The sequence below is a fragment of the Dreissena polymorpha genome, chromosome 4, assembly GCF_020536995.1.
Source record: "Dreissena polymorpha isolate Duluth1 chromosome 4, UMN_Dpol_1.0, whole genome shotgun sequence".
NCBI lineage: Eukaryota > Metazoa > Mollusca > Bivalvia > Myida > Dreissenidae > Dreissena > Dreissena polymorpha.
This window is the reverse complement of record NC_068358.1, coordinates 37,740,960-37,759,446: the sequence shown is the minus strand read 5'-3', so window position 1 is coordinate 37,759,446 and position 18,487 is coordinate 37,740,960. Positions and strand designations below refer to the sequence as shown.

The 18,487-nt window shown below is 32.9% G+C and overlaps 3 protein-coding genes across 6 annotated transcripts in view; 1 reads left to right on the top strand and 2 right to left on the bottom strand.

The window, feature by feature from the left end:
- LOC127877703 (atrial natriuretic peptide-converting enzyme-like) overlaps positions 1 to 6,136 on the bottom strand; it is a 167,182-nt gene extending 161,046 nt beyond the window's left edge. For all 3 annotated transcript variants that reach the window (XM_052423832.1, XM_052423834.1, XM_052423833.1), the window contains exons 1-2: positions 6,042 to 6,136; positions 983 to 1,301 (exon numbers count right to left, since the gene is read on the bottom strand). In XM_052423832.1, coding sequence (XP_052279792.1) covers positions 983 to 1,280 — 298 coding nt within the window. In that variant the 5' untranslated portion in view covers positions 1,281 to 1,301; positions 6,042 to 6,136. The remainder of the gene's footprint in view (positions 1 to 982; positions 1,302 to 6,041) is intronic.
- Positions 1 to 18,487, bottom strand: part of LOC127877701 (atrial natriuretic peptide-converting enzyme-like) — a 193,598-nt gene that overhangs the window by 45,570 nt on the left and 129,541 nt on the right. The gene's annotated exons all lie outside the window — the stretch shown is intronic.
- Positions 1 to 18,487, top strand: part of LOC127877699 (fibrillin-1-like) — a 163,147-nt gene that overhangs the window by 97,632 nt on the left and 47,028 nt on the right. The gene's annotated exons all lie outside the window — the stretch shown is intronic.

Genomic DNA, 18,487 nt, shown 5'->3' with positions numbered 1-18,487 from the left:
TGAAATTTGCACAGAATTATTATGTCCGGATCTTTTCTGGACTGATGGGCATTTTTTAATGGAATCTGCTATTTAAGAGAAAAATATCACTGTAATTTTTTATGTAAAATTCCAAAACAAATAACTTTTAAACTATAGACTTGATATGTTGCAAAGCACATTTAAATTTTTAGCTTTTAGTTCCAATTAAAAAACATCATGAAATGAATTTCATGACCAACTTTCTAACAAATTTACAATGTAGAGTCATTTAAAGACTGTTTAAAGATCATAATGATCAAATGATACTTAAAATTACCTAACATTTGTTACTTAAAATAGAATGCTACATGGAGGTTTATATGTATTATCTATTAAGAACTCACCTAAACTCCTGTCTTAGCTTAATTTTAACTTTAAAGTTTTAATTTTTCTCCTCAGAGGTTAGAACTTTCAGCAACTAACAAAACAAGAGAATGACTTATTTAAATTTCTAGAAATATAAGTAGTAAAGTAGCTACAATAATATATGGACAGAATATAATGCGACTGATTTAGTATTTAGTCTATCCCCAACCGCATTATTAAATGCATTTAATGACAGAACAAATGTAGTTTATGTCAATCAAGTGACTCCACATTTAGCATATTAATTACAGAAGGATGAGAAAATAATGTTGATGCGTTCGTTTTTCTGTGGTTTGCCTATCCAGACTGGCAAAAAAATAATAAAAAACATATTTATATATCTGCTGCATTTGGCAGTAACATAATTAACTACATCGTCATGTAACATAGGGCTTAATCATTGCACCGCAGCAGTAAACTAAAATACCAGGTAATAAAGGATTGTTCTTCTTTTAAAATAAAATCTATAGTCTGACAAAATTAATATTAGACTAAACACATATGATGTTATTATGATTCATGAAAATGGAGTTCTTAAGTCAATAATAAAATGAATGATTGAAAATAAATGTTTTATCAAATTAAAAATGCTTACCTGATAATTTAACGAACAAAATAATTCCCACTTTAAGAAGCAACAGCACAAACATCACACTTAGGCCCACGCACAAATACAACCGAGTTTTACTATGTAGAGTCGATGAGTCAGAATTGTCACTAAGGTCTTCGGGAGTCAAAGATTCCAGTTCGTACAGTTTGTTGTCAGACAACACATTGTTATTTTCTGAGGACCTTTCGATGTCCTTATCTAGGTTATTGTTGAAAGGTGGATGATTTCCGTTCATCTTTTTCACAGACAACAAATTCAGGGATGATTCATTGTAATGATCCATTGTGGTCCCGTTAGAAGAAAACTGAAGATAAACAAAAATACCATAATTTATTCCTACATAATGATAATACAAGTAAAAACAATTTCTAGAATGTATGTGGATTTGAATTATCTTAAAGTATGTTCGCTCAGTATGTTATAATACCACTCAAATATTGTAAATGAACAACAAAATAATAATGACAAGCATCAAAATATTAATTTCCAAATTATTTCCACTATTGATGAATCATTTCATTCTGATCACAATAATACAAGAATCTTGAATCGATACTAAATTACTTCTATGAGAACCGGTTATTGAACAAATACTTTATAACGGGGGTTCCAAGTGTGATCTTTAAAGCAGAGATGGATAAAATGATGTCACTTTATGATAATGCTTTCAGGAATCAATTGCAAGTGTCTAGACTATTTACTCCAAGCCTGTGTAGATCTGCAGGATTCTTCAATACATAACTTAGCAATCCAATATTTGGCACATATTGTATTTAACATAAAGTAACCCAAAAACTGAAATTGCATAAGCACTTTAATTAAATAAACATGCCTCTCAAAGTCATAAGCGATACATTTATCAAACTCACTGTTTAGCACATATTTTATTTTTAATTATAAAATTATAAATTTTATATTATAATAAGATTTAAATTAACCCAACAATTTTAAATGATATTAATATATTCACATTTTTTCCCCAAAATATCCATGTCACCTGAAAGAATCCAACCAGCAGTGTAAATATAAGGAACTCACATACTGGCACATGCTCTTTCTTTCATTGCTAATTGATAACAAAGAACACAATTGTTGTTTGTATGACGTCAGTCTAAAGCTTGAATGCAAAATAAGACTTATTAAGACTTATTGTCTAAGAATTGTTTAGTTGGCTTACACAGAATTATGTTTTCATGCTAATTTACAGCAAAAAATTCAAATTAATATTCACTTTGATTGTTTTATAAGACTTAAGCTAAATGAAGGAATCAGATCATATCATTATAAAACAGATTAAAAAGAACATTTCAATACTTGTATGAATGAATGAGTAAATAAATATTTAAAACTTGACATATAAATAGTAGTTTACAAACCCTGAAAATAATATATTACTTATTTACGTACCTTTCTTAAAGCAAACCAAATACAAATTCAATTGTCAGTCAGTTAATTCCATAAATCCAATAAACAGGTATCACATAAGACATTAAAGTTAACGCTCCATATACACTCTTCCTGATAGCGAGCTCTCTCAATAAATGAGGAGTAATCTGCATTGTCAATGAATTTAAATACCAACCACATTCACCATACAGCAAAACCAATGAAAACCAATGAGTCAAAAAAGATAACATGACACATAGCATATGCATTCTACTGGAGGTACGTTATCCTACCCAATAATGGTACATACTACCTATCCTTATACATCGTTCTAAATGATGTGAAACATAATTATGATAGAAAGTCATCCTTGCTTGTTATATTTAAAAATTAAAACAAACATTCAAATGAAAGGACAATTAATTTTGTTCGGCACTTAAACATGTAATAATGCGTGAAACATCAAAGAAACATTAACTGTATTCCTGAACTGCAATTAACAAATATATTTCAGAGTCTGGGCTTTTTAATAGCCTTTAAATTACAGCAGAAAAAATGTTAAACATGTTCTGATTTTATTTCTGATAACATTCTTTTTTCCTTGCAATATTGATTGATTGCTTTTGTGTGTTTGTTTAATCTGAGATGACAATGGGATATTTGTATGGTAATGAAAATTACTTAAGCACTGTCTTTTTACTGTCTATATATCTAACTTTCTTAAACTCAGTCAACTTCCTCATACAGGCTGTCCTCTTTCTCTACAAAAAGAATGCAAGAGTTTCTAAGTAAAAACCTCAAGAACAAAACTTCATGTGTTATTTCAATTTTATTGAGATTTCATTGTGGTTAAGATGAAAAAGTTCAACCAGTACACATTTAAATCCCATTGATAAATTCCTTTAAAAAAACACTATTAATTATATCTTTGCTTTGGCTGATTTAATTCTATTTCCTATCTGTTAAACATTGCTTGTGGTCAAGAAATGCAGAGCAGAGGTTTTAGCTGATTTATTTGACCACAATCTTGTGGGGAATGAACGATGTGAGCCACACTCTGGTAAAATGGGGCTTAATGCGTGTGCATAATTTGTTGTCCCAGATAAGCCAGTGTGGTCCGCACAAGATAATCATGGACTTTTCTCTTATATGTCATTTTTCGTTGAAAAGAAGTCTCTTCTAAGCCAAGGCCGAAAGTGTCTTCTCTGATAAGCCTGTGTGGACTTAACAAGCTAATCTGGGACAACACTTTACGCACACGCATTTAGCCCTATTTTTGTAGACCAGGGCTCAATATATACCCCACACCCAACCCACTACCCAAAGATGTGCTTACTATATAGTAAAACTGTTAGTTGATACCCCCTTTTTCACTGCAGTATTCTGTGCAATTATGCTCATGCTCCACACCCTAACAATGAGAACAGGTGTCAGAGACAACAAATGCTTGTAATCTTACACATTTCATAGCTTGCATCCTTATGCACCCATCATAATTAATTGCAGACACTCAAAACTATTTTAAAAATCTTAACATCTAAATTCTCTGTTGATATGATAGTATTTTTAGATGTTGTTTTGTCTGTAAATGTACCATGAAAGATATAAATGTTGTTAACATATTTTATTATGATGACTTTATGGCAAAAAAATGTGAAATAACATCTATCTACTACATCTTATAAGCAATCTTCAAGGGGTTGTTAAAACAATTTAAAACCACCCACAACAGATGGAATTGTTTGATATATTTTTTATAAATAAAAACAATATGCTATCTGAACAGATAATGGTGCAACAAATTCTTATTTGACAAATGATATTTAGAGTCAATAGATCATAAACAATCCATTCAATAAAGATCCCATGTAAGTTAACATATTTATATGGTTAATCAAATATTTTTTTTGTAAAACTAAAATTTAAAATTAGGACCAATTACTATCATACTAAATCATCCAAAAAATTCAAAATTATCAATTAATTTTCTATATTAGATCTTTCTGAACATCTTAAGAATGAAATACCAGATCCAATCACCAAATCATTATACATGTGACGAAATTGAAACTGCAAGATAATTATGTAAATGAAAGTACTTCTCTTACTTCAACTTCGTACTTCCTACAGTCAATTGCTGACTATTACAGGAAGGCCTATTATAGGCAGATATGGACACTGTCGAGTCCGTTTCCTGGGAAGAATCAGTTTATGGAGGAGATAATGAGAACGCTCCCCGAGTAGGGAGCGAACTCATGAACTCCGGATCGCTAGGCGGACATCTCATCCACTACACCACCGCGACTTCAAGTATTAGATGTATATATGACTAAGATCTATCTTTATCAATACTCAAGTGATAACAGTTAAAAAATCCTTTGTGTTTGCATTTTGTAGTAGCTGGCATGGTCAAATTATTTGCATATAATTCCAAACACCCAAATAACTTGTTTTCTACTTGTCATCTCACATTTTTCAACTCAAAAACTAATATTTCATAGTCTAAGTTTTGTCTTTATATGGATAAAATTAGTGGTCTTGAGAATATTACAGTCTTATGATGTGTGCATGCTGTAATTGAAAAAGTGCTAATACTGAATAAGTTTTTACAGATGATTATTTCATTAAAACTTTAATAGTAGCAAATTGGTTTTAAACATTAAAACTTTAATAGTAACAAATTGGTATTAAACATGTTTAAGCTAGAAAAGAGGCTCATATGTTTTTAAAGACAAGCAGAGAGATGGTTAAATTCAATCCATTAAAGTTAAAGGGGCCTTTTCACAGATTTTGGCATTTTTTAACGTATTCATTAAATGCTTTATATCGATAAATGTAAGCATTGGATCGTAACAGCTCCAGTAAAAAATCAAGAATAAAATTTAAAAAAGGAAAAGAACATTGCCCGGTCAAGGTTTCGAACCAGTGACCCCTGGAGTCCTGCCAGAGTCCTGAAGTAAAAACGCCTTTGCCTACTGAGCTATTCCGCTGAGTACACGTACTTGACGTATTTTATACCTTATATAAGCAATCTTCGTAGTTTCACAAAATTTAACGACAAAAACAGAACTCTCCAAATTATTCAATCGTTTCGCGTTGCAACGCTTTATAATTTTTAGGTTTTAAAATCGTCAAAAGATGCATATAATGGCTATATTAGACCAAGGTAGATGTTCAGTATTACTGTTTCCTCACAAATATCATAACTAAAACGAAAATTTGCGAATCTGAAACAACTTTTTTCAATTTTGTCAATTTACCAAAGCGTGAAAAGATCCCTTTAAAAGCCAAGGTGAAAATTAGAAACATTATTTGGTAGGTCATACCCTTTTTGCATAAGGTACCCCCCCCCCACACACTACTCACTCAGAAAAAAACAGTTTTCTACAAAAACACATGTATCATTTTCTACCTGCTCAAACAAATACAGCCACACAGTCATATTAAAAAGATTTGTATGTATCCTGTATACATGTGCTGCACAAAAAATAACATATAGATAACTTAATCATGTTTATCAATGTACTGTACAGGAACACACCTCATGCTTCTCTGTCCACTCTTGACATTAAAGAATTAAGAAGCTATTGACGAGGCTACCGGAATTAAAATACAGTTCTTTTGTTAGAGGAACAACACACAAAAAGCTATTTCCCACCCATAAATGCGAGGCGATAGATGATATCGTAAATAGCTGATTTTTATCTCCATTTTATTTCGTCGCTGAACATGTGTTAAAACTGAAAAGTATCGTCTGCAAAACAAAGGGGGATCACTCTTCAGTCAAAACGAAAGTATTACCACCAATGATTCAAGTTTTATATACACATCTAAATTGGACCACAGTCAACTTTTATCAACTCATTGTAGATTATATACGATCTTTATATTCATTTTAAGTATCTCTAAAGAAGTGAATGCAATGGAATAATGGTAAAGATGAAGTTTGAACGCCTGAGAAACATTCACGGAGCGTTCTTTGCACGAGTTTTGCCGTGCCAAACGTGTTCCCGGTCTTATAATGAGAATATGACAAACACTATTTTCTATCGCCTTCTTTTAAATTTAATAAAGATTGATGTTGATTGGTGTTTATTTATTCTTTTATACGAAATGAATATATTCAAAATTTGTTTGTATAATCGAAATGTACGACGTATGTTTTTGCGATCAATGGATCTAATTTTGAAATAAAAAAATCATAATGGTTGAAAATAGAAAAAAGTTCTCATTTGATTATGCGACTATTGCTTCAATTCAACATAAAAAGGTCCACAAAGCATTGCGCTGTTGAGCAGAATTGCAAAAAAGTAAACGAATAGCAAAAAATCCAACTCAAAAGAATAACTTACCCATACACATGGAAATAGTGCATATATTTCTAGAAACAGTCGATAACGGTGCAAACAACTATTGAACGAGACCAGTATGAATATTTATTGGTTGTATGATAATGCGATGTATGCAACTGATTGACACCAAATATGGTATGGGGTAAATAATAACAGTGACGTGTTACACTGTATGTACTTCTTGTACCGAGTATTCACTGATCAGTAAGACTGATATTGGTCAGCAGAACAGAACAGAACAGAACAGAATAGTTTATTTTTGACTTAAGCATGTGAAGCTCATCGTCATTAACATACATATAAATAACAGCATGCGTTGAAGAACACACAAAAACACACATCATTTTAAAGAATAAATAATCTAAATAAACACGAAATAAACATAGTTCGTGAACATATTTCAGCGTATTGCGTACATCATGGAAAGGGAATCCTTAATATTTAATACTTAAGGCGTGACTGAAACTTGACAAATGCAGCTATCACAACAACCCCCTCCCTGTAAATATACACCAAACAATTGCGACGAAATGACCGAAGATTAACCGCTCTACGTTTGCGTATTGCGCGTACGGTGAATTGATACTAATACATGTACATTCTTTAGGTTCAAGTGTCGAAGGTTGCTGTGTCGGAAACAATTAATGCTAATTTGGTAATTATCTGATATTTTGATATGTATTTGTTTGTCGTTGTGACAATAAGCAGGACTTGTTTATATCTACAAGAAACACCCCACGGAAGTATTTAATAGCTGTTATCAAGAGGAAGTGTGCGCTGGTGAACAGGTGAAACGTAACCTGCAGGTTGCGTAACACTGCCCCAACCCTTAACCTATTTATGCCTAGTGGACTCTTCCATCATTCTAATTTGGATCAATTTATTTGCAAAATTAGGCATGTCTAGTATATTTATTTCTATATTTAGAAGATTTCTTACAGAAATTCCTTTAAGCAAACAGCGCAGACCCTGATGAGACGCCGCATTATACGGCGTCTAATCTGGGTCTACGCTGTTTGCCAATGCCTTTTTTTCTAGACGCTAGGCATAAATGGGTTGAGCAGTTTGTCAAAATGACATTTTATCCTCCTCCTCCTCCTCCTCCTCCTCCTCCTCCTCCTCCTCCTCCTCCTCCTCCTCCTCCTCCTCCTCCTCCTCCTCCTCCTCCTCATCATCATCATCATCATCATCATCATCATCATCATCATCATCATCATTATCATCTTTATCTTCCTCCTCCTCCTCCTCCTCCTCCTCCTCCTCCTCCTCATCATCATCATCATCATCACCATCATCATCATCATCATCATCATCATCATCATCATCATCATCATCATCATCATCATCATCATCATCATCATCATCATCTCCATCTTCCTCCTCATTATCAGCAGCAGCATCATTATTTCGGGTATTTCGCAAGCATCATGCGACACCATAACCACCAACATCATCAATAGGTATCAAAATATATTAGTCTGCACGAAGATCAGCAGCAGCTATAACAGCCGCTGTGGTAACAATATAGCTAGAACATAGTAATAAAACCAGTAACATGACATAGCCAACTTAGCTGGAGGAGTCGTTAACGTCCAATATACATGAACAGAAATGTTTTCCTTAATTAAGAAAATGCCACTTGAACTGTATTATTTTGTTAAACCGACGTGTATATAATGGTTTACGAACTTCAGTGTTTTAATCAGCTTCTGATTGTCTTATTAGCATCAATCAAGGAGGTTGCATAAGCTGGCTCAAATAAATATCAATAAACCATTCTAATTAAGACATCTGTTAATCAATTAAATGTCTGTAAAACAACAAAGCTGTTAACACAATAAGATGGAGGCTAAAAGTACAAGTTGGATTTGTTATAAACGATTTATCTATTGGGGATTTATAGCAGTTTCCAAGAATCTGGTTTTGGCAACAGATGGATCAACGGGCGGCCCAGGTTGGTAATTCTTTATAGGAACCATTTTTTGTATGCTGATGCATTGTTATAATCTAGTACAGCGATCTAATTTGAATTTCACGTATTTAATCACTTCCGATTTTGAAAGATGAAGATGCAGCAACTTCAGGTATAATAGAACCGACTGCAATTCAATAATACACCACCTTATCGTCATTTCTTCATTATTTTTATTTATTATTGACTCTTTTATCATGATTTAATTATTCGAGTTTAGGTTCCAATAATAGTTACCAAATACATGTGGAAATTATAATATAAGATCTAACAAAGTTGCGATTATATAATTAATACAGGCTATTAACGCACGTGCATTTCAAAGAGACTGACTCTATTATAATGAATTATTGTTATAATACAGATCTACACAAGTTCGAAAACCCTTATTATCCCTAAGTATAAAAAGAATTGTTTATGCCGATATTAGTTAATATCCAATTATAATATATTAAACTGGATAATGATGTTTGCTTTTCAAATGATTTTAAATCGGTCAGCTTCTTGGTTCATAGCAAAATAAGTTAGACTCTTTGCGAATCTAAGAATACTTGTATATGAGTTATATTGGCATATCCGTTCTTATTAAGTATCAATGACAAAAAGATCCTCAAAACGTCTAATTAACTAGACTAGTTTTTACTCCGAGATTCGTGTTTTTTTGGAATTTTTGCATAATTGACGAACCGTTTACATACCATAAAGTCATACGACACCAAAATTAGCCCCATTCATGTATGCATTTATTTGCAATTAAATATGAGAAATGAGTTGTATGCCAAATGCGGCCAACGAAGCTCCAGACCAGCCCAGTCTGACCACGGGGTACCATGTCCGCTATTGAGACCACGATACCTTGCGTTACCTTAACCCATTTATGCATAGTGTCTAGAAAAAAAGCATTTCCAAACAGCGTAGACCCAAATGAGACGCCACATCATGCGGCGTCTCATCATGGTCTTCGCTGTTTGCCGAAAGGAATTTCTGTAAGAAATATTCTAAATATAGAAATAAAGATACTAGACATCCCTAATTTTGGAAATAAATTGATCCAAATAAGAAAGATGGGATAGTCCACTAGGCATGAATGGGTTAAAGCGGACATGGTGGCTCCTGGCCAGACCTCGCGAACGCCAAGGCTGGTCATGAGCTGCGCTGTCCGCATTTGCCATAAAGTCCGTTTTCGCATGACGCGGCTTATACATGTACACATGTATGGTAACTTAGTTTGCGATCTAAAATTTAGGTTTAAGTATAACATGTTTATGTACAGTATATGTCGTATTGACTGTAACTTTATTGACTGTATAACCCTTACTCGGTTCAAATGTTCGAACTTAAAAATTAACATTTATGCAAATTAAAATGACCACCGATGAATTTCAAAAAATGTTCTGTAAATGTATGATCACTGGTTTTCTTTTAATAAATTGAAGAAAATAAACGCAAATGCAAATGTAACAAAAGTTTATTCGTAAAACTGACAAACAGTTCTTATTTTTCATATTTGTACAGGTACTTTTTTAATAACAAGTTGGTACATGTATATGCATATGCTTACATGCATCGACTTAATGGTTTAAAACGCAAATTGCTTACTTGCGTAATTTTAATTTCAGAAAACCTCTATACCGACATTTCAACTGATGTGTCCTTCACAAATGACTCCGGATTTGGAGGTAAGCACCTTTCTACTTTCCTCACATTAAATTAAAAAAAAGCTTGCTTGTATTATGTTTGGGATCATCACACGGTACTAAATTGTGCTCGCCAAGATATACCATGTAATGTTCGCAAATCGATGTAAATTATGCTTATAATTTATCAAAACAGAAAACGACGGGAAGAGTACTTCTTAAATAAATAAAAACGTCTTCACGATGATATAGCGATACGGTTTGATTAAGGGCTTTTAGTATTAATTTGTGTTTGGTGGGCGCCGTTTTATTTGGACACATTTGTCTCAATCAGATATGAGTAAAATGTCGATATTCGCGCGTCGATGACAATTCAGATTACTCTGTTTACATTTGCACTGTTGCATTTTCTTTTAAATATCATTCGCGGTTGATCCTTTTTATGTACACCAGACCTCAGTCCAACAAATCTCAACATAATAATTTATAGTTAACCCTAAGTTTTAGCGGTTTTGCTACTGTCATATAAGCAGCGCTATGTGCAAATCCGCCCTAATAAATGCATTTACAAGCGTACCGTGTTGTCTCAGAGCTTTTGTTTCGTATTTAGTTTAAAAGAAGTTTCTTCTTAAGGAAACTCCAGCGTAGGCAGAAAGTGTCGTCCTTGATAAGCCTACGCGGACTACACAGGCTAAACAGAGACTAAAGTAAACATGCATGTTTTTCACAGAGCGCGGCTTAATTATAATTGAGCTGTGTTACATCATAACGTTCAACGCACTGCAGAGGAATCTTATATGCGACATGACAAACCCAGCTTTAAATTTGTAAGCATATTGATTTACTGAGATTGATATCCACTTTCGACTTTTTGTAAAAATTCTTTTCACATGCAACATTTTGCATAAAATATGTGTTGGAAACAGGTCGTAATTTGTAACTTAAGACTGATGTTGACAGAACTGTAAAGACATCATGTGAACGTTTTAAGTCTTTGATTGACATTGAAATGTCACCACTTAAAATCTCGATTTATTTTTGGCTCTACATGGTCAATTTAGGTTTACAATTACGTAAGTCCTTACTGCGTGATTTCGTTGATATAACACTATACGAATGCTATTAGTTTTCATGACATAAGTGGATGTAACATTACATGAGACGTAACTAACTGACATATGCAATTAATATCATAATATATTTTATGAAAACTGTCTTTTTTAAACACTTTACAACGTCAAAATAATCTTCCTCATTGTTGATTTCATATTAAATATAATTATGGTGTCTATGTCGATGCGAAATATTTCCCAAGTTTATATGTTAACGCTTTCTCGGTGATGTCAAATTAAAATCACATTAGGCGAATCTATATGAAAAGTTGAGAAACGTATATTTACAAAAAACGTATTTAGGGCGCAGGATCACGTGACTTTTCGGGGTTCCCTATTAAACGTTTATGGATGTAAACACATCGGTAAATGTGCCTTTTTGTAAAACAACTTTTTAAAACAATTCTTCTTAAGAATTTCAACTAGTGCATGAAAGGCAGATTTTTATGCTGCTTATGACAATGTGAGATACATAAGAATTACTTTATTAAATAAGCTTGTTTCTTGTAAAAAAATAAACTTGTGTACTGAACCGTTTTTGCTTCAAGCAGCGTGGAGTTACGTCACCGATTTCAGACGTATTCAATGAGATTTATTCTTATACTTTAAGATATCGGCACAAACTGCAAGAAAAACTGTCTTTTATGCACTTAAGATTTTTTGCAAATGTATTTCCAAAAACTTGAGATATTAAAAAAATAAATAAAGTTCTTAACGGTGTGTTAACATTCTGTCCAGCCCGTGTGTAAACCCCTGAAAACCCCATTGAATCTGCACCCTGGTATTTATCGTTACCTAAAAATGTTTGCATTATTTTATTGTTGTTAATAGTTTGATCCCAAAACCTGTTTTCTGTACTTTCTTTTGTTATTGTGTGCATAAATGTGCAGAAATTTCGTTAATTTTCGTAACATTCAGAGACATCGCATTTTCATGATTTTGTTAACGGGATACGAATTCTTATCTTGTGTAAAGTTCTTTCCTTTACACACAGAGCGTAACTTAAAGAGTAAGAGATATAGTATTTGAGCCTCGCTCTGGGAAAAACAGGGCCTAATGCGTGCTTGAAAAGTGTTATCTAAGAATACCCCGTGCAGTCCAACAGGTTAATCAGGGACGAAACTTGTCGCTTTTATGGTATTTTTCTTTTAAAGGATGACTCATTAATAAGTAAGAAACACTAAGTAATTAATATCTTTCTAAAATTATTACAAACTACGGTTGTGCTTTCAGAAGAGAGCCCGTGCCGGGAACCACACGCCCCCACCAACGGTAGTGTGTACGTGTGGGGCGGGGGCTACCTGCTGGAGTACTCGTGCGATGAAGGTCTCTACCCACATGGGGCCATATTCGCCTCGTGCGACCCGGAAACCAAACAGTGGACGGCCAAGAGGCCACTGTGTGTGTGTAAGTACGCGTTGAAGTTCATGTAGGTAGTTTGGAATTAATTTGTAAGTAAATGATGCAGTCTGGTTTCTATTTACATAGTTACATCAAAGAGAACATTTAAAATGTGCTGTTTGCAGAAGTGTAAATGAGGTTACATTCATGTGCACCACAGATGTTTTACTCTATTTTTTTTAATGATTGACGATGGGACGATGATGAAAGCTTCAATCGTGAACACATAATACATGTATATTTGAATGGAGAATGAACCTAAACAAAGAACACTAGTTCGTCACAAAACATTTGCAGTGGAAAAACGTTGTTAAACTATTTATGGGTCGCAGTTTTTGCGCAATTTCAATTATCATTCCTAGCCCTTGCTAGTTTAGATTGACGAGTTGAAACAAAAACTGCACGTCAATCGATTTCCGACGGATGATAAATGTAGCAATCAAGAAATACCTTTGATTTCGTTGTCCCAGACGGATTGACACGGATACAAGTTGGTGATTGTTTATAACAGTCATTGAGTGCGCACTGCAACTCAGTTTAGACACTATGAAACGTAGCAGTTAAACAACCCACAACATAATAATAGTATAAAACGAAGTGAATCGCATCGCACCACATCGAGACCATACATAATCAATCATCATAGACAATCTGAATCGTGTTATCCAACAGGAATCACTGACTTTTGTTTATTTTGATCGAATTTTTACCGCATCTTAAAATATTTAGACAACACAAAACAAATAATGATATTTACCAATAAAAAGCACTATAATAGACCATGTGAAAATAAGGAGAAATTTAAGTAGCGAAAATCTTGGTTTTCTTGAACATTATAAATGTAAAAAAAAACAATATCAACATTAAACCAACGCATAAAATTACAAACCACAAACAGTAAAATAAAAAACAAAACACGAATAAAATGTAAACACATAAAATTGAATATCTGACTACGAAATGTCCAAGCCAAATTCTAGAGGTTTAAACGTGCGCTCTAACCTTAACCTCACGTGTTATCCATATAACCAACAAAACAACAACAAGAAACAAACTAGACATTTTAACCAATTGGGTTTCTGACTGTATGGGAATACAGCCAAATGTCACTTTCATTCTAAACTGCATATATTCAATTGACTGAGCATACAATTATACTAAGGAAAAGTGCTACTCCATAAAAACATCACAAACTATACATACATACCAATTATCTATGCACTCATTGTAACAGTGATACCATTCGTCGACATGAAAAATAAATTATTCTAGAAGGATTTACTATTTCCATGTAAAAAACTTGTGCTAATTAATTAACGAAAAATATATAAAACATAAATCCTACTATTATGTTAACAATATTGATTCAATTTCCAAAACAGGCGAAGCAAAGCAGAAATAAAAAAAAGAAATGTATTTTTCGGCATTTAGTCGGCACGGCTAAAAAGAAGAAGAATTCATTGGTATGGCCTCACAATGCTTTATAAATATGTGCTTGGTCAGAATGTTTTACCGACAACATAACATCGCATGTATTTGACATGAAATCTTATGTTCGACAATAAATGCTCAGCACACACGAATAATTAATATCGTGTCAGATGCAATTAGCTATTTTCAATTCAGAAGGGCATGTCTTCTTTCCAAAGATTTTGAGAAAAGAACTTAAAGCAGAAAAGTTTTAGATAACAAAATACCCTCAAATATTCATTTTACATATGTTTCTAATTGGAACCTGACGAGCACAGAGGCACCCATTTCATATAGACTGTGGTGCAGCAGTTTTCCTTCAAGCTATCTCTCGACCACACTGTAGAACTGTTAAAAAACAAGAGCTCACGTCAACTGAATTATGCGCGGATTTTCAAATAATTTTTATAGAATAAACTGTATGGTAAATAATTAAGTATAATTATTTAACTAGTGATTCGGAACCTGCCTAATGTTAACGACACGAATTTACGACAAACTTTTGGTACGATTGAAATTTTAATCATAACAAAAAGCCAATAGTTTTTGTTTATATGAAGGATATATAAAGTTTTCAATTTGACTTAATGACATAATTTTCCTCCGCTCATGACCAGTATGAAGTGAGCATATGCATACTTGGGACAAACGTTACCACCATTAAGATTGCACTAAAAAAAGCACGTTACTGCAAGCTCGCTAAAAAGCTTGTTTTGCAGTTTAAACATGTGACCTCGTTTTCGATCCCACATAAACCAGTGTCGAACTCGACCGATCAATAATTAGAACGAGTGTACTGTTAATGTTTTGTAAAGATTGAGTAGATAAATGTGACCGCTAGATTGTCCGCATGCCAAATGTCCAAAAAAAGACAACAAAGTCTACCACCCTGCTGGAATATACAGTAACTTGATATTTTTAAATATATTCTGACACTCCTTTGATTTACCACTTTAGCAATTTTATATTTCAATACAAATAAACATGTTTCAAGAGGTGATGATGAAAAATGTGAGCGTTACATGATCAATCTGAGAGGTGACGAAGCAGTAATTACATTGTCAGGATCGTCTTTGTACCCCAACCCATCACGCAATGAATAGATCTTGTAATTTTGACAGAAACATGATACTGGATATAAACTTTGGGAACAATACCAGTTGTCATTGGAACGTAATGAAGATCATGGTGTTGGTAATATATTTTAGCGATTTGGGTCAAATGTTCGTTTTCTCTTTGCTAGCTGTTGGACTTGATAAAACCACTTTAAACGCTTCAAAGCCGCTTACATTAAGCGATAGATAGTTTGATACGTAATAAAATAGATGTAAAATTTTATGAAACAACTTTCAGTTTGAATACTTTTTTAAAGGCGTCCATTTTATATGCGAGTATCATAATGTAAGTTTGATTTCATGTTGGTCACATTTCATTTAGTAAATATAATATTTTCTCTATAATAACTGTAATTCTTTCGGTGTCTCATGTTAGCTCGTTTAGATATTATGAAGATATAACAAAATAGTATTATATCTTATTATAGTACTTTTGAGGCAATGTACAAAAAAAACAACATACATGCAACTTTTAGAAATTAAAGGTTTTATAGGGGAAAACTGGATATTTAAAACCGAATATTTAACACCGAAAAAATTAATAACAGCATTTCAGAATAAACATTAATGCTTTAAGCTTAGAAGCATTATTTAATAGCGTGTTTGTGTATTCTTAACTTTATTATGTTCTTGACTTGCGAGCACATTTCGTTGTTTTCGACATCATCAGACAATCCATGATGCTCTACATAAATGTTTTGCTTTAACGCCCTGAAGGATATAATCGAGCGGTGCATTACACCTTTTTGTCAAAAACAAATTTTCGACAAATGACTTATGCAAATGTTAAATGTCAATTTAAAGAAATACGTATGTTTAAATTTGTTGATAGTATATTGCTTATACACGCATGTCATGATATAAAATTTTGATCAAGTATACGGGTAAAATTATTATGACCAACGTTTACTTTTTTCGCTTCAACAATTACAATATTGTGTAGAGAACTTAGTTTGTACTCAAAAGGCGTAACCCCGTAAGTGTCCGTTTGTTACGTAGCCACTATATCATTAACATTCTTAAGACAACATAACGTTTGTGGTCATTTGGTAATGTAATGCGAAGTAAGACTTCTCTTCCCAAAACCTCTGATATAAATAGGTTAGTTCTCAATTACTGGAATAAGTATATTCTCGTAGAACTGGTAAACCAGCTACCACAGGCAAAGTGCGAGTTGGTTTACTTACCGCCTTCATTATCGCTCACATAGTGTCGAAGACGATGGAAAATCCAACTAAACAAAAAATAATCAAGTCTTACGTTTATGAATTTTCGCGCCAAAATTCTGCAATGTCATCCAAATGCTGTCAACAATTTCCATAGGCGTGTCCTTAATACTTTCAGATTTATAATCTCTCTCCAGCTGTTCATTCTACAGTTACCTCGGCTCGTTAGCAATGGCACACAATTAAAAATCGGTAACACGAGTAAGGGGAATAAAAAATGAGACCATGTTTGATATATTCTCAGGGTCATCTTATGGTTCATATCCACACATATATTTTTTTCTCTGGGGTTTATCTTAAACCGGGTATGACCATATTGAAGGGAATACAGATATTGCTCGCACGACAAATCAGTTTTGGTGAACCACAAACATGTAGTGACAGAAATTACGCATGGGTCAACAGATATATCGTGACCGAAGTCAATAATTAGTAATTTAAAAGAGAATTTAAACTTTATAGTGAGTGTATAATTATTATTCTGAAGATATGGTTACACCTTTTTTATAATGTTAAATATAAACCTATATGATAGGTAGAGAAACACCTCAATGTTTACCTCAATGCACTCGTCAGTATGGTTCTTACTTTTTTTGTCAGAAAATCTAGTTTCTGTATCGTCTGCGTGTAAAAAAATATATAAAACAGTTAATAAATAACGTAGAATTGTATTACAATCATTTTTAAAGTATCTTATTCAATTAATACTAATTTGCAATCTACTTTGTATCATTTTTGTATAAATCCTTAGCGTTTCTGTGTTCTTGTCTCCTCAATATTGATTTGAAAGCAAAAGCTCCGTGCATTTTGTTATTACTAATTGATTAATACAGCGACACGCGTATGAACTATATTAAAAGCAAACATATATTCTATTGGACTTAAACTTAAATTTCATCCCACACCGCTTGACCAAGGCACGTGTTGCAATTCTTTTTATAATTGAAGATATATTTTAATTGGATGTTGAAACTATTTTACTTCGGATCATCTTACATTGTATTTATACAGATGACACTTGAAAGGGAAATGAATACAACCATTATTTATTTTGCACACCGAACATTATTTATTTTTTAAATTAACAATTCCCTGTCTAAGTGCACCAAGGTTGTGTTTTGTCTAAATGTCAAGATTTCGAGCCCATAGTTTACGCCATAGAATTAATTAAGTAAAAGAGTAAAAGAAAACGTATACAAAATATCGTCATGCATAATTGGCTCGAATTTAAATGATTAAATTCTTCAATTAGAGAAAAGCTCATATATTCATGATACCTTCATATGTATACTAAAATGTTCACGTGATAAACTTGTAGTAGCATATTGTTACCGCTTTTTAATTAGTATTATTAAAATGATGTTCATGTTTTGACATTATACAAATATTCTAGTATATAAAACCATATAATATTTATTTTATTGATTCCCTCCAATACAAATTGACTAGCGGTTTTAGTAATTTGCATAGTTGAAACGAACTCTTTACCACCCTTTAAGTTGCTGTTATATTTTTTACTTAGCTCTGATCAAGCAAACCTTCAACAGCTTATATATAACAAAATGTTATGGTTTAACTTCGAGAAAGTAATGACACAATTATCAATGCCCTTGCTGTGCCTTTAGGAAGTTGGATAACAAACCAGTTAATATAATATTATAATATTATTTCAACTGGCTTTGAAATGATAAAAAAAATGTTCTGTCCGTTGGCAATAGAGATACCTTTAACTGTGTGAAATAGGAATTAAAATTATAAGGGCTACGCATATTCGGTAAAATTCTTTTAAACACATTATTTCCATTAACTATAATTACAT